General features: G+C 43.8%; 1 protein-coding gene across 3 annotated transcripts in view; it reads right to left on the bottom strand.

Annotated features, from left to right (window-relative positions):
* Positions 1 to 1,421: 1,421 nt before the first annotated feature.
* The window catches only part of CLMN (calmin), an 87,203-nt gene continuing 64,913 nt past the window's right edge, over positions 1,422 to 23,711 (bottom strand). For all 3 annotated transcript variants that reach the window (XM_081859804.1, XM_081859805.1, XM_081859806.1), the window contains 9 exons: positions 23,405 to 23,497; positions 16,443 to 16,633; positions 14,852 to 15,045; positions 14,565 to 14,647; positions 12,334 to 13,602; positions 10,041 to 10,228; positions 7,882 to 7,942; positions 4,547 to 4,611; positions 1,422 to 1,625 (listed from right to left, as the gene is read on the bottom strand). In XM_081859804.1, the coding sequence (XP_081715930.1) occupies positions 1,463 to 1,625; positions 4,547 to 4,611; positions 7,882 to 7,942; positions 10,041 to 10,228; positions 12,334 to 13,602; positions 14,565 to 14,647; positions 14,852 to 15,045; positions 16,443 to 16,633; positions 23,405 to 23,497 (2,307 nt within the window). In that variant the 3' untranslated portion in view covers positions 1,422 to 1,462. The remainder of the gene's footprint in view (positions 1,626 to 4,546; positions 4,612 to 7,881; positions 7,943 to 10,040; positions 10,229 to 12,333; positions 13,603 to 14,564; positions 14,648 to 14,851; positions 15,046 to 16,442; positions 16,634 to 23,404; positions 23,498 to 23,711) is intronic.

The raw sequence follows: 23,711 nt of genomic DNA, 5'->3' as shown, positions 1-23,711 counted from the left end.
CTGCCCACCCTCATGACACTGATACAGTTCTAAATAAAAACATTTCTTCTGTACATTTCCACTAAAAATTATAAACAGGGTCCCTCCTTCATTTTTATCTAGAGCAAGGCTGAGGGGAGCCTGTGGCCCTCTAGGAGTTGCTGGACTACAACTCCCATCATGCCTTGCCACTGTCTGATGGGAACTGGAGTTTTTGCAATGTAAGCAGGCATACATTTATATTCCACTCCATGTCCATAGCATGCCGCGCCGGTTCCGTACCACTGCAGTTCAACTTCCATCAAAAGTCACATTGTTCATCTTGTTCTTCACTGTGGTAAAATTTTACATAATTATGTAATTAATCCCTGGTGCACCTGAAGCAGCAAAACCAGAAGCCTTCATCTGCCCCGCCTGCAATAAAACATGTCTCTCCTGTATCCATCTCTACAGCCACAGCAAGCGCTGTAACTCTCCAATGGTTTGACTTCACCTCCAAAGGCGCACTCCTCCATTGTCTCCCAAACAGACAGATGCCAACGACTGTGATACTATACCACATCATTCATTTAAATACAAAGGACACTGGATAAAAAGGAAACAATGCAAAGGTTGTGTGTGACATCAATTAAGTATTGTTTGAGGACTAAAAAAACAACAGTGAAGACCTGAAGAGCCACAGGTTCCCCGTTCCTGACCTAAATCACTGTCTGACATTCCTTCACAATCCCATATACATTAACCTAAAAATTGGTTAAATTCTGGTCTTGAGTCATATCACATACTTCTTAAAAAAGTTCTCTGGAGCTATTCCAGATTCTTCTAGCATAGACTATATAGTGCAATCCGATACATGTCTACTCAGAAGTAAGTCCAATGAATTCAGTAGTGGGTACCGGACTGCAGCCTTAGATTGGCTCTAGCTGCACGTGTTAGATAATAAAATAATTACATCTTGCTTCAGTTTATGGAGGAAGGACAACTTTCTTCAATCAAAAATTTCTACTGAAAAGGCAACACAAAAAATACACACATATATATTTTTGGCAGATTTCATGGCTGTAGATAAAATCCGAAGTATAAGAATGATTCTTTTTGAAGACTAGAACTCTCTAAATCTAGGATCTTTTCCCTAAGAGATTATTCATTTTATTTAACATCCTATAAAGCAAGGCACAGACATACAAAAATTGCAAGTATTAATTAATTATCCCAATGACTTCATTCTCTCTCTCGATATATATAATCTCTACCTACCTATCTATATAAATATATACCATATGTACACAAAGTCAGGTGAGCTGAATCTTCATAATGTAACAAGCCACCTGAGTAAAAGAACGAGCTCTGAATTCAGGGGAGGGGTGTGTGGAGTCCTGTACTTTGGCTAACATTTCTACCTCCTGAAGAAACGCATTTAGGGGCACATCAAACAAAGAACATCAAGCCGCTATCTTTTATTATTCTGGCTCACTCACAGGGATCAAAGGGGGCTGCTAACCAGCTGTGGAAGGAGCAATAAGCAGTAGACCAGCACCCAGAGGAAAACAATGAAGTAAAACAGCTCAGGCTGGTCTGTCCGCGGAGAGGGTGTAGGCCCGCTGGCCTGGTCAGAAGAGTCTTTCTTTTCAAGGTCTTTTCTCTTCCTGCAAAGGAATAAGAAGAAAGATAGTCACTGGAGGCCTGTCTCAGAGTATCTTGTCTGCAGGTGGGCAGCTACTGCAGAGAGGGAGCCTTGTGGAATTCCAACGATGATCCACCAGGCCAGAAGCAGCTCACTGGGATGGGGACATTATGCTAGCTTCCTAGCAGGTGGGTCACTGTTGCCTACCAGGAGAGAGAGAGGCAAGGCAGCAGGGAGACAGGCGTGGTGCAAACACATCATCAGAGTCAATCCAGTCTTCCTGCCAATGGAAGGACCTCCTTACCACTTTCCCTCCCACTAAGCAGCAGCGACTCACATGCCAGGCTCCACCCCATCCACTAAGCCACTTCTACTCCGGACACCTTCAATACTATCCTTCCTGGTCCAAGGAAAAGAAAATCCTGATTATTGGAGCTTTCAGTAGCTAGTTTCATTGGTTTAATGCATCACAGCATTTGGTTTGCTTCACTTCATTTGGCCTGTGGATAGTTTAGAGCCTGCTGAATTAGTTAGTTGCTGTTATCTATTTTTTAGCCCACAATGGCAGATTTTTTAATTAATTCGGCTGGCTATTCTCTATTAGGATAATCATTTTTAAAAATAATGGAAATTTCGTTACGTCACGTTGAAATGCCATTTGGCAGGAAAAGGTGGCCCACAGATCTTTCAAAAAATGCAACATTGATGGTATCTAACACCATGGAAACTTTCAAAAATGTATAAAAATGTGTCAAGTAATTGTTCTCCAATGCGGAGACTCAGGAACATTCTACCATATGTGGTGGATACGTAGAAAAATACAGGTATTCTGGGAGAGTATACATGCAGAGCTGCAAAAAATGCTAAAGATCTCTTTCAATAAAAAAACCAGAGGCCTACCTCCTGGGAATAACAGATTTGGATATTCCACAAAAGAGGAAGTGTATCTTTTTATATGCGACGGCGGCAGCAAGAGTTTTGATAGCAGCAAAATGGAAGAGTAATGAAATCCCCTCTATACAAGATTGGATCCAAAAGCTGACAGAATATGCCGAATTAGATGGTTTATCAGAAAAAATAAAGAATAAATCAAAACAGGAATTTGTTTCTAAATGGGAGGTTTTTAAAGAATATCTGAAAAATAAATATAGTAGTTTAAATTCTGTTGCAGCATTCAAGGAACTTCAGTAATAGTTGCTAGGTAGATAGAAGAAATTAGATTTATTGAGAATAAGTTTAATTATCAAAAAAATGCGTATTGGCAATAAGTAATATGAATTTGAAATTTGGAATAGACGGGAAGTTGGGTCTTTAGTGTTAAGACCAATAGATGTTTTATTGTTTGCCAAGAAAATTATGTGTCTATGGTTATTTTTGTAATTTGTGTGTAATTTGGTATTTGTGTTTTTTTGTGTGTTTTTTCTTTCTTGTTGTATAAATAATTTTTTTTTAAAAAAAAGAGACAGTTTTTTTAATGCTTGGGCCATAGGCCATTCGCATAGAAGATAAATACAGTGGTACCTCTGGTTACATACTTAATTCGTTCCGGAGGTCCGTTCTTAACCTGAAACTGTTCTTAACCTGAAGCACCACTTTAGCTAATGGGGCCTCCCGCTGCTGCCGCACTATTTCTGTTCTCATCCTGAAGCAAAGTTCTTAACCTGAAGTACTAGTTCTAGGTTAGCGGAGTCTGTAACCTGAAGCATATGTAACCTGAAGCGTATGTAACCTGAGGTACCACTGTAAATGCAATATAAAACAATACAAAATACTGCGTAAAATCACGTTACTGCCTGGAATCATACATAAAACCTATATCTTTGAAATACTGCATAAGTCACATCTAACATATTAAGAACTTACATATTTAATACAGACAAAATCATTAATCATTATCCCCAAAGCAATCGAATGCAATCTCCTTAATAACACTTGCCCGGATTTTCAACGCTGCTAGGGCAAAAAGATTGTAGGGGTTACCCTACAATCGGTGTTTGACAGGAAGTAGAAAATCTTTTCTGGAATGGGTCTTTCAAGTGTAAAATAAATAAACATGCAGGTGCAGCAGTGGGTAGTAAAAATGCAAAGTCAGAATTACCAATCATTACATAGCACTGGAACACGTGGTAATTTATGGAGGAAGAAGCAAAAAGACAGACTGCTGCTCTGATTGGCATTAATCTAAATTAAGTCTTGGTGTCTGTGTGCATGTGCAGGGAGGCAACATGGAGTTGGGAAAAGAAAGCTTAACAAGGAATAAATAACAACCAGGACATACCGTATTTTTCGCTCTATAAGACGCACCTTTTCCCTCCTAAAAAGTAAGGGGAAATGTGTGTGCGTCTTATGTAGTGAATGCAGGCTGCACAGCTATCCCAGAAGCCAGAACAGCGAGAGGGATCTCTGCGCAGCGCTCCCTCTCGCTGTTCTAGCTTCTGGCTTAGCCGCGCGCAGCCTCTTCAGGGCAGCGGGGAGTTGCGCTTCCTTTAAAGAGCTGCACGGAGCGTGACGGGCTGCTCTTCTCCCTCCTCAGGGAAAAGCCTGCAAGCGCCGCACACACACTCCACACGGTTCTGCTCAGCACTCCCTTTAAAGAATTTTTTTTTCTTGCATTCCCCCTCTAAAAACTAGGTGTGTCTTATGGTCAGGTGCATCTTATGGAGCGAAAAATACGGTAGTCCTCAGGCTCCACTGCAGGTGTGGGGAACCTCCAGCCCATAGGCCAAATCAGGCCAAGCAGGGTCCTAATTTGGCTCATGAGGCCACGCCCACCTGCCCCATACCTAATGGCAATTAACATAAGGTGTATGGCAGGTAAAGACACACAGTTCCACTTGCAGCTCTTGACTGTAGCTTATCCTTTGCAAAACCGAGGCTTGCAGTCAAAGCTGGTGTCTGTCTTCACCCTGAGGCTCAACTTATGAAAGAAGGCTAAGTGCCCACCTGGAAGAGGAGCTAGCAATTTCACTTGTAGCCATGCTCTTTGGAACATCAGTGCTGCCAAGTTCCTGGAAAATAATCAAATCCAAATTGTCACAACAATCTAATTAAATAGCCTGGACTGTAAAAGATATAACAGGTGTATTTACAGTATTTATATCCCACACTGTAATAAAAGTCTTCTGGACAACTTACAATCAAGGGGAAATGGTAAAATTAAAAAAAAATGAAAACCATGAAATCTAAACACAGCAATAAGCCAGCAGCAGAGAACAAAACAAGAAATGAAACACACCGCAGTACCCAAACTTTCACAGATCTTAAGACCCTAAATGGGTTAAGTATTTGGGATTGTTGTAAGCTGTTACGGAGCTCAAATCTTTTGCCATTAAATCAGTAACTGATCATTTGAACAGGTAGGTAGCCATGTTGGTCTGCCATAGTCGAAACAAAATAAAAAAATTCCTTCCAGTAGCACCTTAGAGACCAACTTAGTTTGTTCTTGGTATGAGCTTTCGTGTGCATGCAGTTCCTCAGATACACTGAAACAGAAGTCACCAGACCCTTCTATATAGTGAGAGGATGGGGAGGGGTATTACTAAAAATAGCTTTATCATGTTTTATCATCTCACCCCTTGCTTTTTCCTGTAAGACCAATTGCAGTCATTAACAGTCATCAACAGGCTCATCACAGCTATCTGCCAATCACCCAATCCCACCACCCTTCTGAGTAATACCCCTCCCCACCCTCTCCCTATATAGAAGGGTCTGGTGACTTCTGTTTCAGTGTATCTGAGGAACTGCATGCACACGAAAGCTCATACCAAGAACAAACTAAGTTGGTCTCTAAGGTGCTACTGGAAGGAATTTTTTTATTTTGTTTTGATCATTTGAATGTGGTGACTTGTAGTAGTTTTCAGGACTGTAAAAAGGCTTTATTTTTTCAGATAAGAAGATTTGGCAAAACGAAATGGAATGATATCGTACTCCTGGATAAAAGGATTAAACCGGAAGATTAAACATTTTCAAAAATGCAAGACGCTTTGTTTTTTTTTTTTTTTTTAAATATTTTTATTAATTTCACAGAATAAAAAAGAACAAAAAATAAAATACAAAAGTTTCATAAAACATATTTCTTTTACAGGATCTTTTGGACTTCCCCACATCTTCCCGAATCTGCATTATTTATAATACCAATTTCAGCATTTTGTTATCTTATTTCATCACTTATTGTATCTTTCATTTTGTCATATTACCCATTTCAATATATTTGTAACCCAATATTCATAATATGAAGTCTTCAACTATATTGTTATCTTATTTCATTACTTATTGTATCTTTCAATTCATTTTTATATCTTTCAATTCATTACTTATTGTACCTTTCAATTTCATGTTACCAAAATCAAAGTTATTGTAACCATAGTCTTATATGTTATAGTTAAAACATAATGCAATAAAATTTTTTCCTTAATTTCACCTCTCTTTTCTTGTACCTTAGTTTTCATTTCACCTAATTACCATTGCTGGGGCTAGTATTTCCTAAAAAGTGCATTTTCTTAACATTCATAGAGCTTATAGTATTTTTGCAAGTAATCCTTAAATTTTTTCCAGTCCTCTTCCATTTTTTCTTCTCCCAAGTCTCGGATTCTGCCAGTCATTTCCGCCAGTTCCATATATTCCATCAACTGCGTCTGCCATTCCTCCAGTGTGGGTAAATCTTGTGTCTTCCAACACTTTGCGATGAGAATTCTTGCTGCTGTTGTAGCATACATAAAAAAAATTCTGTCCTTCTTTACCACATTCTGGTCTACAATGCCCAGAAGGAAGGCCTCCGGTTTCTTAGGCAAGGTATATCTAAATACCTTTTTTAATTCATTATAGATCATTTCCCAAAAGGCCTTCACTTTCGGACATGTCCACCAGAGATGAAAGAACGTCCCTTCCGCCTCTTTACACTTCCAACATTTATTATCAGACAGGTGATATATCTTAGCAAGCTTGACTGGGGTCATGTACCACCGGTATATCATTTTCATAATATTTTCTTTCAGGGCACTACATGCCGTGAATTTCAATCCGGTGGTCCATAACTTTTCCCAGTCCTCAAACATTATATTATGTCCAATATCCTGTGCCCACTTTATCATGGCGGATTTGACTGTCTCATCCTGTGTATTCCATTTAAGCAGCAAGTTATACATTCTTGAAAGTAATTTGTCTTTAGGTTCTAACAATTCTGTCTCTAATTTCGATTTTTCCACCTGGAACCCAACCTTTTTGTCTGTTTTAAAAATTTCCCAAATTTGGGCATAATGCAACCAGTCTCGCACCTTGCTTTTTACATTTTCAAAACTCTGCAGCTTCCAATTGTCACCATCTTTTTCTATTAATTCCCAATATTTTGGCCAATAGGCCTCCATGTTAAGTCTCTTACGTGCCTTGGCCTCTACCGGTGAAAGCCACCTTGGTGTTTTGCTCTCCAATAAGTCTTTATATTTTGTCCAGACCATAAAGATTGCTCTTCTAACAATATGGTTTTTGAACATTTTATGAACTTTAACCTTGTCATACCACAAATACGCATGCCACCCAAAAGCGTTATCGAACCCTTCCAGATCTAGGACATCGGTGTTCTCTAACAAAAACCAGTCTTTCAACCAGCAGAAGGCTGCAGATTCATAATATAACCTCAAGTCTGGCAGGGCAAATCCCCCCCTTTCTTTCGCATCTGTTAGTATTTTAAACTTAATTCCAAAAATGCAAGACGCTTTGGAGAGGAGACCCCAGTAGTCACCACCACACCTCATTTGAGAGGAAGACTTGGGGAATGTGCTTCAATGATCATCTTAGTGTACAGGCAGCCAGCCTGCTGTTTTAACGGCACTGACAAGGGGAAGGCATATTGAAAAGCAAGAGTGTAACGCCACAAATCCCATGGCAGAACATGCTGAAAGAACCTAAAACATGGGGAAGGGTCATAGCTCTGTGGTAGAGCATCTGCTTTGCATGAGAAGGTCCCTGGTTCATCTCTAGGTAGGGCTGGGAGGTGGGCAATTGGCTTGATCCAGCAGATCTCCTCCTGCGATCTTATCTTAACAACAACAGGTCTGCTAAATGCATGGTGAGAGCAGACACATATCAATACTGGAGCACAGTAAGCAGTTCAGTTCAAGACAGATCTCAACTCAGGGTGACAGAAAATAGATCCCCCACATACAGAAAGATTAAAAGCCACTGACTGTCTAACTGCTGGCTAACCAGAATTATTTAAAGCCATGTTGTACTAGTTTGCTTTTGAATGCTTATGCAAAAGAGAGAGACGTGCATATATTTACCTTACTGGTCGACTCTTCTAAATATCTTTGGGAAACGACATTGGGATCGCTGTGGCTGACCCTGAAAAGGTTAAATGAAGAGAAGCTTGATTGGAAAGACAGCCCAGCTCTAAAACTTTTGCAAGGTGTGCACTGGCTAGACATTCTTCTCCACCCCAGTTTCAAGATATGCATAACACCGTATCGTCCAAAGAAATTTATCTCCTGCGAGGTCCAAGTTCTCAAACTCCTCTGCAACCAGCATTCCCATTTACTACAATACCAGCCTAAATTCATATGCAACACTGTAGAGAAACCATAGTTCTGGGAGAGAAAGTGACCAGACTCCCAAGTTTGCATCTAGGGATGAAGCATGAACTTGCTGTTGTCCACACCCTTTCTCTCCAGAATGAGCAGAGCTTATGGAGAAGAGGACAAGGCAGTGAGGGTTAAGGGATGAAAGGAGGAACGTCCAAAATAGTTTCCTGGGGGTTATAGAGCAGGATAAGGAAATGGTGTTGAGGTGGCCCAGTGAACTTGCTAGGTAGGACAAACATTCTTGGAAGCAAATAAATGGGGAGAATAGGTGGGGAGAATACCATATTGGCTTGAATAGAACCCACATTCCTCCCCCCCCCCCAATTCTGACCGTGAAAAGTGCTGCTTATATTCGCAACATTATGGTATGTAGCCAGGAGTGTGGGGCAAACAGCACCAGGAGCGTGGTGAAGTGGCGCCTGCCCTGCGCATACTTCCCCATCTGCATCCAAGGCCAGGAAGGGAGAGAGCAAGGAAGGGAGCAGCTTATATTTGGGTACTTTTTTCTTTCCCTCCTCCTATTTTAAAGGTGCAGCTTATATTTGGGTGAATACAGTAGACATAATTTCATCATCATCATCATCATCATCATCATCATTATTTATTACTTCTACCCCACCCATCTGGCTAGGTTTCCCCAGCCACTTTGGGCGGCTTCCAACAGATTAAAAATACATATAAAACAATATCACTTGAATGCATAAAGCTTGCTCGAGACTCCCCATTGTGCTAACAAGGTTTAACCAGTTTGGTTCATTGTACTGAATGATGATTCTGGAAGAACAGGATCAGAATCCTATATTCAGCTGTGAGTCCCCCACAAAGTCTCTTCTCTCTCTCTCCCTCCCTCTCCACATGCACAACTCATCTAAAAGTAAAGGTAAATGTCCATGAGGTCCTGTTGTGGCCGACTCTGGGGATGTGGCGCTCATCTCGCTTTATTGGCCGAGGGAGCCGGCGTACAGCTTCTGGGTCATGTGGCCAGCATGACTAAGCCGCTTCTGGTGAACCAGAGCAGCACACGGAAACGTCGTTTACCTTCCTGCCGGAGCGGTACCTATTTATTTACTGCTAGGTTGGCAGGAGCAGGGACCGAGCAACGGGAGCTCACCCCGTCGTGGGGATGCCGACCTTCTGATCGGCAAGTCCTAGGCTCTGTGGTTTAACCCACAGTGCCACCCGCGTCCCACAACTCATCTAGACAACATTTAGTAGCCTCCCACTGAGTGCTACTGCAGAGATGGGTCAAGGCCCATAGCTCAGTATCTGCTTTGCACACAGAAAAGTCCTAGGTTCAAACCTCACATGTCCAGATAGGGTTGGGAATGGCCCTTGTCTGAAACCCTGGAGAGCTGCTGCCAGTCAGTGCTCATCCAACTGTTCCATCTGCGCAAGTATTTCAGTTTGCCAGATGAAACGAGACCCCCTTTTCTCCACCTGTGTGCTGATCTGGGGGTTCCCCTGACCCTCCAGAGCCAATTTTAGGGGCGGGCAGGTGGGTGGGGGAACCGACTTGCTCCTTCTGCTTGGAGATCAGTCATCTTTAAGAACCGAAGCATGTTTGTGCTAAATTCTTCCACTGAAGCCAATGGGGCTTAAACACACTTTGGCACTTATGGGAGCTGATCACCCAGCAGGTCGCAGAAGTGCTTAGATTTTGGCTGCACCTCGCCCTTCCCAAATGCATCCGGCTGCCTGGACTTTTCCTCCCCTGCCTGTGCTATGGCTGTCCAGGACTGCAGCCAAGAAGGCCAGCAAAATATGAGACGTGGCAGGCAAATAAGCTTTGCCTGGAAACCAGACAAGAAAAAGTGGCAAGACGGGTTTTGTGTTTAGGAACCAAAGAAGCAAACGGAAAGCACCTCGAAAGCCCCTGATGGTCCGTGGATTCTTCCTCTAGCTTATCTAGTAGCCGGGTGGAGCCAGCTTTCGGACTTGGGTTGTTTTCTCCTTGAAAAATTGACTTGTTCTTCCTTTTCTCTTTCTTTTTGCTCCTTTCTTCTGGCAGTTTTCTTTCTTCAGCCGCAGTATCAAACTGGTTTACCACTATCTGTTAAAAATTAAAATGATGATAATTCAGGTTTTTAAAAAGCAAGAGTTTTGTACAAGTTTATCAAGATCTGCCTATTTAATCTTTGAAGCTCCTTTTTTCTTCTTTATATTGGCAAACTACATTCACTTGCTTGTTTAGCTAGCAAGCTAACTAGACACAGACATGCTTAGACAGAGGGATTTCTATTTTGCCCACTAAAATAGAGGTGCCCAAAGTGGCAGGAAGCTGGCAAACATCATCAAAATAAAATAGCTACAGAGGTGGGTAGCTGGGTGGAGGGAAGGATTTCTGCCCGTCTCCCGAGCACTACAAAATAAGGTGGCTAATAAGCAACAATCAAACGAAAAGTCACTGAAAATACAAAAGGCAGCGATCTTAACACTGAGATACCCATGTAGAAGCCTAGACCAACTAGAAGAACTCTGTACAACAAACAACTTAAAATCTCATTGGAAAAAGAAATCTTCAGGTGGCAATGGAAAAATTGTGAAGTACAAAGCCATTTATTCTTCTGGGGCAGATAATTTCACATACTGGGTTCCACAACTCATATGGTGCCAGATGTTGCTGTACTCCAACTCTCAATATTGCTATGCATTGGCTAGGCTAGCTGAGGCTGCTGGGAATTGGAGTCTGACAGCATCTGAGGGCTGCCATGTTGACGACCTCTGTCTCAGAGGGTGTTTTAGTGTGCCAGAATGCAAGTAGGGCTCGACCGATACCAAAACAACAAGCTGAACGAAGTGGGGTTATGTGTGGACAGAACATGTTGTCCATCCTTAAGTTGATCTTCTCATTTTGACAACTGTTTCCTAAACAAGTAAATGTATACAGTGTCACTGCCTAATGATGCCTGGGGCACTTTCAAGAAAAGCGAAGGAGAAATGTAACCAACCAAGTATCCAGGTTCGGGGCTGCTTCACACATCATGGTTTGCATCGAGGCTAATTTAGTTGAACTTTAGCCTCCTTGAAATCAACAGGGCAAATTAATTCTGACTGATGTTCCACTGATGTCAAAGCGAATGAAGTGCAACTAAGTTAGTCTGGATCCAACCTTATGTTTGGTGTTTAGGTGTACACCTCAAAATGTAAAGTGCAACTGTGAAAGATAGGTGTTTGAAACCAAGGGCACCGTAGAGGCAAACCCACAAGAAAAGGCAGGATTGGCTACAGCTCCCTGTTGAGAGTACACTTGCATGGTAAATCTGGGCTTGTGTTATTTGTGAAATGACCCTTGGGATTTTCTAACGCCCAACAAAACGCAAGCACATCTATGAACACAGCTGCAGGATCAGTACGTACAGTGGGAGACTTGCCACTTGAAGAAGATCTCACTTCCCCAAACAGAGCTAACCTCTTAGGACAATACATCAAGCCAAACAGAAGCGAGTCCAAATTAAACTCTCATTTTAGGCTGATATTACACCTTATTCTAATGGCTACCAAATTGGGTCATAGGGCTGTATCCAACTAAGTCCTACCCGGAGTGGAGTCATTGAAATCAATGGACCTAAGTTAGTCACGACCACTGATTTTAATGGGTCTACTTTGAGTAGGATTTAGTTGGACACAACCCATAGTATACCACATGAAAATACTGCATTGCTCCAGACGCTCACAATCTAAACTGAAGTACCATCCTGCAGTACCATCTACTACTCCTGCCAAGAAGTCACATTGGTAGAAGACAAGTTCCCTGACTCTCATGGGAGCAGCAACCACCCAATATGGTTAGTGTGTGTTTGACCAGTCAATGGGCCTGATCCCAGATATTTAAATATAAGCATTTAAGTCAGGGGTGGGGAGCCTGGGGCTCTCCAGATGTTGCCAGACTACAACTCCCATCAGCCCCAACCAATGGCAATAATTGGGACTGATGGGAGTCCCAACACCACCTGGAAGGTCACAGGTTCTCCATCTCTGCATTTAAAGACTACTTCCAGGTGCAACACCAGGGGGATAAACCCAAGCAGTTACTAGTCACCAGAGCCCTCAGGAAAGGAACTATGGTGTAAGCTTCTCTATAGTAATTTAGATGGCATCCAGTGCAAGGGAAGAATTCGGGACAAGAAAACAAGTAAATGAAAAAACCAACCGTACCACAGGGACATCTGAGTGAGCAGAATCCACGCTGTTTGCTTTGAGTATCATATTCTTCCCTTCTGCAGCAGCCTTGTTAAGGGAAGCCTTGGTGTGACCACGGGCATCTTTTTTCTGCTTCTCCGGGCTTTTATCATCCAAGGGTGTTGGTGCTGCATTACTCGTGTGTAGGCCTGCCTTTGAAATATCCTTCTCCGCGTTTTGGTCAAGCAACTCTTTCTCCGCCAAACAGTTTACTAAAAGCTCGGCGCAGATCTTGTTGTTTTCCGAGAGGGTGGGGTCTGCGCCGGGTGTAGCAAAAGCATCCAAGACGTCCGATATGGGAACGTCATAATGGGGGTAATAGAAGAGGTCATGGGGGATTATGGAGATTTTGGAAGGGTTTGCCATCATTTCACCCACCGAGCTGTCTTCATGAGTAATATCTAGGCTCTTGGGAGTGTTTCTAACTGGAGAAAAACGTTCCAATGGGTAACATTCTTCTGAATTATCGTTGAAATCAGGTCCACCAGTTTCCTGGTGAGTAGCATGTCCTTCCCTTGTGGAAGAAGACTGCATTGCATGGTCATATTTTTCTGGGAGCTTAGATATTTCCTTGTTCAACAATTCTAATATATATTTCTTTGTGCTATCTTGCTCATCAGCAGCTGGAATTGGATGTTCAAGTTCCGTTGTCAGATGTTCCGGTACGTTTTCGGGTAGAGGGGATGAGCAAGCCTTTCCATCAGGTGAGTCTTTAGTTTCAATGGCTGGCTTGTTCTTGCTGAATTCTTCGGAGTCGACTCCCGAAGAGTCAGCAGGTTCAACAGAATGTTTGTGATACGGAGGTGAACTTGGCGGAAGAAGGTCATCGCTCTGGGTTGGTAAATCGGACATACTCAGCTGATCCCCTTCAGACCCGTTTACATTATTGGCAAGAATGTCGGCAGCAGAATTGGACTGATAATCAACAGGCTCTGTTATTGGCAGTGAGCTCGGCCTCTGAGGTTCTTCTGTGGAAGTCTCTGAATGATCTGATAGTTGCTGCTGCAGATTGTCATTAATCTCCTCATTTGCCATATGAAAACTTGGGTTCTCTGGATTAAGGGGCGAACCAGGAATATAGATTTTGGGAGGTGAAGACTGGCTTCTGTCCAGGTGACCGGTATAGGTGTGCTTCCCACTCTCATTCAAAATCAAAACCTTCCCTTGATTTTCTTCCCCTGGTGTCTCTTTGATGTGGAAAGGAGATTCAGCTGCAAAGTCCTTGTCTGGATCTGAAAAATCTTCCTATACAACATTAAATAAATCATCATCACCATCATCATCATTTGATAAATACAGTGGTACCTTGGGTTAAGTACTTAATTTGTTCCAGAGGTCCGTTCTTAACCTGAATCTGTTCTTAACCTGAAGCACCACTTTAGCTAATGGGGACTCCCACTGCTGCTGTGCTGCCGGAGCACGATTTCTGTTCTCATCCTGAAGCAAAGTTCTTAACCTGAAGCACTATTACTGGGTTAGCGGAGTCTGTAAGCTGAAGCGAATGTAACCTGAAGCCTATGTAACCTGAGGTACCACTGTAATATTTATTTTTGCAAGGTAGTTGTCGAAACAATTAAGCCACGCTTCCACCAGCCCACCAAAGACTTGCTATCATCATAGGAAACAGTAAGACATCTCTGCCTGAATTGCTGTGTGCTTCCCAACTGTAAGGAGGCAAACCAAGAGCAGTGACTCACATGCAGAGATGCAATGGCTGGTCTCCTTTGAGGGCAGAGGGCGTTTCTGCTGTGTCTCTGCAATAGTCAGAAGTGACCAAGCCACCTTATGCAGAGATGCATTGGGCGGCCTACCTTGAGTTATGGGAGTGTTTAGTTGATGAACATCTAATGATATACCTGCAGCCCTCTCAACTTCCAGGTTTCTCAGGTGCAGTTCAGGAACTGCTCATGCAGAGTCAAGATCCCAACAGTGTCTCTTTGATTCTTGCCATTTCCAATCTAGGGGGTGGGGAGACAAGAGGAAAGCCACCCACATTTGCTGCCCACTGTCCATATTGTTGGGAATTGGGTTGACCTAGTGAAGTAAATGCAACTGAATTGAAGTAAAGTAAAGTAAAGGAGACCAGGTGAGGGAAACAATCACCCAACTTCCTCCTAACTGTGGAGGAGGTGCTTATCGATGAGAGTGACCTAACTACACTTACAGGAAAGAAGCATTCAAAGAGCGAAGTGAAGGAACATACGTACCCCTTCCAGCTCTGGGAAATGTTCCAAAAACTGTGCCACATAGGTCACAATGGACTGATCGTCGGGCGACTCAACCATGATGTCTGGGGAGACACACATATTGTCTCGTGATGAATCTAAATTTATTTCCTTTTACTTATTGATTTCATTAAAAAAATATATGACACTGGAAAAAATTCAGAGTGATTTACAAACAAAGATAAAACAATGTAATGATCACAAGGCCCCACTGATCAGCCTGTAAATCCCAAAAGCCTGCAGAAGACATTTAGGTATGAACAAATTACCTTCTGGCTCCAGAAGTCTTGGAATACCTAGGTGGTTATGTGCTGTAGTGAATGCATCCTCTAAATTCTCCCGGGGTGATTTCTCCAAAGCTTGCTTCATATCTACCAAGCTCGAATCTATGGCTTTGATTACCGCCAAGAAAGCCAGGCCACTTCGCCAACTGCTGGTAAAGTCCTGAACGGCAACCCCATACCTGGAGGTGAGAGTACCAAGGAGAGAGGTGGTATGAAAATCCATACAGGGAGATTGGCATGTTCAAGACTCTCGTAACAACAGAAAATTATTCCAGTGCAAAGGCTTCCTAGCTTTAGGGGAATGCATCATACTCTAAGCATTCACAAGAGGGAGTTTTTGTAGACAAGGTGCCTTTTCCTCCATCATGGGGTGAGAGAGATCCAGCTGCTTAGCCCTGCTGCCTGCCCTCAGAGGACTACAGTGGGAGCTTTTGCCTGGCAAATGGTAACTGTCAGCAAAGGAATGTAGGAAGCTGACCAAAGCAGACCATTGGTCTATCTAGCTCAATACAGTCTACACCAGGAGTAGGGAACCTCCAGCCAAATTTGGCTTGGCATGCATCCCAGTTTGGCCGTGAGGTTGTCCCTGCCACCCACCCAAAACCACACTCGCGTGCCCCACACGTGACGTCACCTATACATGTGGAGCAGATAAAAGATGCATCTGGAGCAGGTGAGCTGAACCACAGAATCGATCCCTATAGAAAGCAGGGCTGAAGTCACCTCGCATCAACAGCTTTCACAAGCAAATTCCCTGCGGGGAGCTTGATCATGCAGCCAAGCCCTATACTTAGTACTGCCAAAGCCCCATGCGCATCACTTTCCAAGCATCCAACAACCCGTTTACCACTGCGCATTTGGGAAGCGCAGCATGAGAAACTTTGACAGGTGGACAGGACAGCGCACCTGTCGGTCACCTGATGCCATTGATGATTTCACAGGTGGGTTGTCCCACCTGTGGTGGGGACGGGGGGGATCTGACCCACCAGGCCGAATAGGTTCCCTACCCCTGGTCTATTGATATCTATTGATATTGATGCTGCATTTTAAGTTTTTATTTTATGCTGTTTTATGCTGTTTTTAAGTCGTATTTTAATCAATGTTTTATATTTCCTGTTAGCCACCCTGAGCCCGGTTTTTAAACCAAGAAGGGTGGGGTATAAATAAAACTTTATCATCATCATCATCATCATCATCATTATTACATTAGCTGGGAGATGGCCTTGTGCCTCATGTCAGCTAATGAAAGGGCCAGCCATGAGCACATCTTTATACTTGGGATCGCCCCAAGGCAACGTACGCTGCAAAGAAGAGTCGGAATAGGGTCTTATTACTGACACAAAACACAGAACTGTGAAACAGGAAGGACAGGAAAAACCCAGCTGCATAGCCCAAGCTCTTCCTTGGCTGATACAGGCAAAATTACAGAGCCTGTTTTATTGCTTGCCCTCAAATCCACTTTGAATGCATCCAATCCATTTTATCACACAGATAACTAATGGAAATCTTCTTCCATCTGATTGGCAGTGGGATTTGCGGCGACTTTTAAGGGGGGGGGGGAGAGAAGTTGGCTTACTTTCTTGTTTTCCTTTGGACCCAGTTCAAAAGGGTCTTGATTGCTTTTCGCTGATCCTTCACCGAGACAGACATACTTCTCTCGACATTAGGCGTGTTGGGATGAGAGGTGTCTGAATCAGGGCCACTGGGTCCCGACGACAGGCTGGAAGACGAGGAGTTCCTATTGAGGTTGCCTGTGAGTTCTTTAATCTGTTGCAGGGGGTGGGGGGAAGGCAGCAGCCAGGGTCAGAAAAACAGAGCAGAGAATCCATCATTCTGTCATGCTGCCTCGAGGACAAGCAAGCCTATTCATTTCTTCAGGCAAGCAGCCGCTTCCAAACTTCACAAACAGCCCTGTCATGCCGGCTAGCCCTGCGCGAAAGGCAGCGTTGACTTGGGGCCCGGTTTCATGCTATCTGAAAGAGCACTTGCCCCTCGGCGAGACACATGGCAAGACTCGAGCCAGCAGCCTCGGCCGCTGCATTCCAGACACAGGGAGTAAAAATGCATAGCAACTTCTAAATCAGGGATGTGGCTGGACTTTAGCTCCCATCAGCTTTGCCCATTGGCCATACTGGCTGGGGGGAGTTGGGAGTCCCACAGTATCAGGTGTGCCACAGGTCCCCCACCCCCCAATTCCTGCTCTAAAGGCAAGGATCCTGTAATGGAATGAATATGGCCCACATGTCTTAAGGTCGTATATCGTGTCATTGTCCTGCTTGCAAGATTCCCCTAAGCTCCTCTGGGTTGGTTACTGCAGTTAACAGGAGTGCTAAGATGGGCCTTTGATTTGATCCTGCAGGGCTCTTCTTATGTTCTGGTATAGCAACAAGAACCACAAGAAGAAAGGTCACATCCGTACCGCACATTTTAAGCACTCTTATGCTATTTCAACAGTCAGGGGTTCCCTCAAAGAGTCCTGGGAACCGCAGTTTGCTAAAGCTGCAGAGAGTTGCTAGGAGACCGCTCACACAGCTAACATTCACCAAAGTGACTGCTTTGAAAGGTGCTTGGAAGTCCTGACTTTGGGACTTCAAAGCACCTTGCTCATGGCATCACTGTGATGTCATGGGTGCAGCCTTGCTCACCAGTCAAATGCGGCCCATGAGGCTGACCCTGAGAGGATCTCGCCCATGGAGCCAAAAATGTCCCTTGCTCCTTGTATAGACAAAATGGATTTCCCCATAAACTATGGAAGACACAGAATGCTAGAATGCAAAGGGGCAATTCTCTCAGTGGAGAGAGATCAAATGGCGAGAAGAAAAGTACAACAGAGTTTTCAGGAACATATAGGCAGCTGGGGGATGCGGCACAGACTGGGGCAAATGAACCATATAGTGCTGGAGAGAAGAGCGAATTCTTGCTTCTCAGTCATTTGATCTTGTGGTGCCAGAAGACCCCCATCAGCAAAACCAGTATTAGGAATTCCTTTGCATGAGATAACAGAAAAATCCAGAGTCATTTTGGGTGAGTGCAGACATCACATCCTGATCTCTTAAGGACAGTTAAAGAGTTCAGTCATAGACATGACTTATGCTGTCTTAATAGCTCAGTTGGTAAAGCTTAATCTCAGGGTTGTGGTTTCAAGCCCCATGTCAGGCAAAAGATTCCTGCATTTCAGGGGGTTGGACTAGATGATCCTAGTGGTCCCTTCGAACTCTACAATTCTATTACTTAGGTTATATATGAGCACATAGGGCAGGAGTGGAGACCCTGTGGTTCTCCAGAGGTAGTTGGACTCCTCAGCCAGCATGGCCAGTGGTCAAGGATGATGGGAGATATGAGTCCAGCAACATCTCGAGCTTCTCCGATTTAAGGGGCAGAGTTGGGGGTAGGAGAGCTGTTCTGCTGGGTTTGCTGACTTGGGAGGATCTGCTTTCCTGTTTTTGAAAACTTGGCTCACTTTTAAAGAAACAGGCTGGATCAATCTAGAGGCGGCTACAATGACACAACTGGCAGTAAGCATGATTGTCCTTTGTTTAGTAAATAGTAGCTGCCAGGGGGGTCAATTGAATTTGGATTGGGACCCTGGTGGCAGCAAAGGGTAAATTCCCTTCTCTCCACCTATCACCAGCTGCAGTCCTAATCTGGACACACACACACATACACACACACTGGCCCATGAGTGTGGTTGCTATTTAACTGAACAAAGAACAATCACAAAAGCTACCAGCTGTGCGATTATCATCATGTCTACTTTGGCCCTTTGTTAAGCAGTGTCGGAAATTTTTGGATGGGAATTGTGTGGCTAAGAGGGTGACATAAGAGACGCTCATGATGCCAGTTGGATTTGGCCTTCTTGTGGGGGAAGGGGAAATAAAAGATTTTAAGTGTTCAAGCTGGATTTTGTTTAGTTGACTGACTGCATCCTCTAGTATATTTGGGGATGATGAATTCCAGGTGCCCAAGAAAATATATCAATACGACCACCACCACCATGTTTTCATCAGTTCCATTTGGGAGGATACTGGAATCTAGAGTGTAAGAAGTGCCCTGCTGGATCAGACCAGAGGCCCATCTTGTTCAGCATCCTGTCTTCTCAGTGGCCAACCAGATGCCTGTGGGAAGTCCACAAACACGACATGAGCACAACAGCACTCTCTCCACTTGTGATTCCTCTTCCTCTAACCTGAATCTGAAATTTGGATTCTTCACCTGAAACTCTCTATGAGCTTCCAGATTCCCTAGAAGGGGATGGTGGGCTTTACACGGAGGAGAGGGCATTGCTAGGCCCTCAAAAGGCTTGAGGCACAGGGCCATGATGCAAATTTGAATAACAATGACATACGTTAATTTATAAGTATAGGTGCAAAGGGAGACAGACTTTCAGAGGGAAGGGGAAGGTTGGCCATCAAAGGTAACCCTGAGAAGTGGAATGCCAACAAGATTTTCTAGGCCAAGTACTGCATGTGGATTGTGCCCTCCACCTTGCCTGATATTAAAACTGAAACAAGTGTCTCTGGGCAAATGAGGTTGGCAGATGAATAGGGCTTCACTAGTACTGTGCTTTTATATTGTACCTGTTTGCACCAACAATGCTGTATGGAGACGTCATAGTTTTTGAAGGAAGCTCAGGACCATGTCAATGCTTTTCATAGAACCATAGACTCTTATGAGTTGGAAGGGACCCCAAGGATCATCTAGTTCAACTCTCTGCAATTCAGGAATCTCAGCTAAAGCATCCATGACAGATGGATATCTGTTTAAAAACCTCCAATGTGTCTATTTTAAATGGTTTGGGCACTCGTCGTTTGATCTCTGGCCTTTTAAGCAGAGAAACTATTCCAGGAGTTTTCAGAAATCAATGCGACACTTTAAAAGTTTTAAAAATACTAGGAGGAACTTGGCACACTTTGATGGGCTCTCCCATAGGCCATCAAGGTCTAGTTTAGGAATTAACCAGTCTCCTGAAATGGCCCATAGATGTCAGTGTCCTTCCTTAAATTCTGAAGGCTCTCAAAAGGTGATATCCAGATCCCAAGGCACATGAAACAAGGTGCTTGCTTGTGGTCGTTCTATAGAGCATCATAATCCAACAGTCCACACCTTCTCTGAGTAACAGGGAAGTGGTTCAACTTAATGGTGTAACGTTGGAAAATGTCGACCACTTTTCCTACCCGAGCAGTTATCTTTCCACAAGGGTCAACACTGATGCCAAAATCCAGCATCGCCTGAGCTCTGCAAGCTCAACTGAAGCAACAAGTGTTTGAGGACAAGGACGTTCACAGAGAAACCAAAATGGTCATTTACAAAGCCATTGTACTACCAACTTTACTGTACGTTTGCAAACCATGGACCACTTATAAACATTATCTCCAACTCCTTGAAAGATTCCATCAACAATGTCTCTGGAAAAAATTACACATCTCTTGGGAAGACAGGCGAACAAATGTCAGTGTACGGGAAGAAGCAAAGATCACCAGTGTCGAAGCAATGATTCTTCAACCTCAACTTTGTTGGACTGGTCATGTTGTTTGGATGCCTGATTACCATCTTCTAAAACAACTACTCTATTCCCAACTCAAGAATCGAAAGTGAAATACTGGTGAACTACAAAAGAGGTTTAAAGATGTTCTCAGGGCAAATCTCTTAAAATGTAGCATAAGCACTGATAACTGGGAAACACTGGCCTGCAAGCGCTCCAATTGGAGAACAGCCTTTACAAAAGGTGTCATGGACTTTGAAGAAGCACAAACTCAGGACACAAGGGACAAACAAGCGAAGAGGAAGGCACGCTTGGCAAACCCTCACCGTGATCAACTCCCACCTGGAAACCTATGTCCCCACTGTGGAAGGACGTGTGGATCCAGAATTGGCCTCCACAGTCACTTACAGACTCACTGTTAAGACTGTTTTCATGGAAGACAATCTTACTTGGCTATGAGTGATCGCCAAAGAAGCAGCAGCAATACAATAAAAGAACAAGAAGTGGAATGATTTTGTGAAAGGGTATATAGGATTGTATCCAATGATGGTTTTGAAAGTTCTGTTTCACTGCACAAATTAGACTGCCCAGGTTTTTCAGATTATCCTTGCGTACTACCCTCAAGAGTAGCGTTAGAGGAGGACAGTGGGAATCAAATGGCTTGGTAAAAATGGGGTGCCATGCCTTGCACAACGAGGGCATTTTCTAATAAAGAGCCACCTGCAACCCAATCTAAAAACATCTCCTGGAGATAATAACAACAAGGAATTCAGCATGGTGCTAAAAGCCAGAGATCAGGGTTACCACCTAATAATTTTTTGTAATATTATTATACAATGACAAATATTATTGTAGCCTAATAATCAGCCTCCTTTGGGGATTAAAATGATTTAATCCTGAAATCAGGGTTGTTATCGTTATTAGGGCGACACAGGATTTCATTTTTTGCAACTTCCCAACAAAGCAGTCATAAAGACAGCTGTCTGCTATGAATCACTCCATGCATTTTCCTTTCCCTTTTTTATTATTTGCTTCTGGAATTGAATCTCATTATTAGTCAGGTGCTCCTTGAATTTGACAGCTACCATGTAAGTGACTTTGAAAAATCCCAGAATTGTTCATAATCTACAGGGGTTCTCGCTTTAACCAATTTTACTGTCTGCCCCCAGCTCACTCCCTACACTAATCAGTAGTAAAAGAAAATATCGACATGTTTGGATATGAGCCTACAGCACCATCCTAACCTCCCAGGTAGTAGTGCTGGGGAGGGTGGCTAGAATTCGGTGGAAGTAGCCCTCTGCCTAGGGACGCAGGTGGCGCTGTGGGTTAAACCACAGAGCCTAGGACATGCCGATCAGAAGGTTGGCGGTTCGAATCCCCGCAACGGGGTGAGCTCCTGTTGCTCGGTCCCAGCTCCTGCCAACCTAGCAGTTCGAAGGCACGTCAAAGTGCAAGTAGATAAATAGGTACCGCTCCGGCAGGAAGGTAAACAGCATTTCCGTATGCTGCTCTGGTTCGCCAGAAGCGGCTTAGTCATGCTGGCCACATGACCCGGAAGCTGTACGCCGGCTCCCTCAGCCAATGAGCGCCACAACCCCAGAGTCGGTCACGACTGGACCTAATGGTCAGGGGTCCCTTTACCTTTTACTAGCCCTCTGCCTGGCTCTGCCAACAGGGGGCAGCATCACAGAGTAGGGCTAGGCAATATATCGATTTATTGTCCCAAATTGATTTGAAGTCCACATTGTCGTATTGGATTCATAACTATTGACCTGGAAATATATCGCCAATCGTGTGTGTGTGTGTGTGTGTGTGTGTGTGTGTGAGAGAGAGAGAGAGAGAGAGAGAGAGAGAGAGAGAGATGCAAAAATCACAATGTGGGGAAAACCGTAAAGCCAGCCGGTGCTTCTATTAATCCTGGCAGTGCCTGTTAACTCTGCCAACAAAGCTCTCCCCTGCCTCAGGCAGGGGGCAGCGAATCACAAGATCAGGCGATGGCAGAAACCATGGTGAGGGGGAAACCATGCCCCTAGATAGCTCCATCCTTACTTCAGACATCGTGATATATCAGTATATCGCAATGTTTAGCTGGTGATATATCACAACGCTGAAAACCTGATTATCGCCCAACCCTACCGCAAAGGATCTTGCAAAGGGTGGGCAAGATATGGTAGCCAACGGGGGACCCTGAAATGGGACATGGCAGGCTTAGGGTGGGCGCAGAACCGTGCTGCCTATGGATCTACTGGATCCTAAGCTAAGCGCTTCCTGGAGAGGAGCCTAATTTGGGTGTAAAGCTGCTGTAGAGGGAAAAAAGTGTGTTTGTGTGTAATGGCTGCAGACTCAATGAAGGACCCTCCATATTGCACCTCCCTCAAAATTTGCCCACGGAAGGAGAAGTGGGTGTGGGTGGGTAGGTAGAGGGCTAGCCCATTGTCTGCTCTTATCCATAATTAAAGAGATTGAACTAGGTTACATCTGCACCAGACTTTTGAGAATGGTCAAGTTCACTGGCTGCATTCAATTCTTGGCATTTCAAGGCTCCCAGAGCGTTGAAATCCGTATCAGATTCCATCTTAGTACATGAAAGCAGTGCATATTAAAGGGCTTTAAAGCCTCGTTTCAGGACTCAGGTCTTAAGACCCATGTTGCTAAAAATGCACAAAGCAGCATTCAAGTGTTTTCAGCACAAAAATAGAAAACAAGATCTTCTGATCTGGGTTCTGGCCAGCAGCCACATGCACACAAGGCAGGCTGGACTCAAGTACTTTGAGGCAGAAATCCATTTGCAAGGGCAATGAAGTGGACTGCAAGGTGGGGGGAGGAAAGTGCAATGACGCCCAGGTGTTTCATCTATTTCGGTTTATCCAGGTTTGTTCATACATTTTACAGAGTCTTTAATGCAAGAAAAACGAAGACCCGACACAAAGCAAGGTACATGGGAGAAACAAATCTGTTTCATTCCTAGCCTTTAGACATAACAAATCTGTATTCTGATGAAAGGTTTAACGGAAAAGCCAACATGTAACAACATTACATTACCATTTGCTCCTTACCTGAAAAAACAGGATTATGTTCCATATCAGGCCAAGGACCATGGAAGAGTTTCCATCTGCTATTTCAGCTGCATCAATGCTAACCAGCTTCACCTACAGAAAAGGGGGTTGCAGGTTTAAAAACACGTTTAAAAACAGGTAGACAAATGCACTCAAGTGCAGTTTCAATTACAGAATGCACATGTGTCACATCTAAAGGCCAGGGAACAGGGAGTTGCATTTTGCACTCATACTGGGCGAGGTTTTGGCTTGCAGTGTATAAAGCTGGATTGCTTGCTTCTACATATATCTAGTTCACGTGATATGG

The sequence above is a fragment of the Podarcis erhardii genome (genome assembly GCF_964252035.2).
Source record: "Podarcis erhardii genome assembly, chromosome: 1".
Lineage (NCBI taxonomy): Eukaryota > Metazoa > Chordata > Lepidosauria > Squamata > Lacertidae > Podarcis > Podarcis erhardii.
This window is presented reverse-complemented; position numbering and strand designations above follow the sequence as displayed.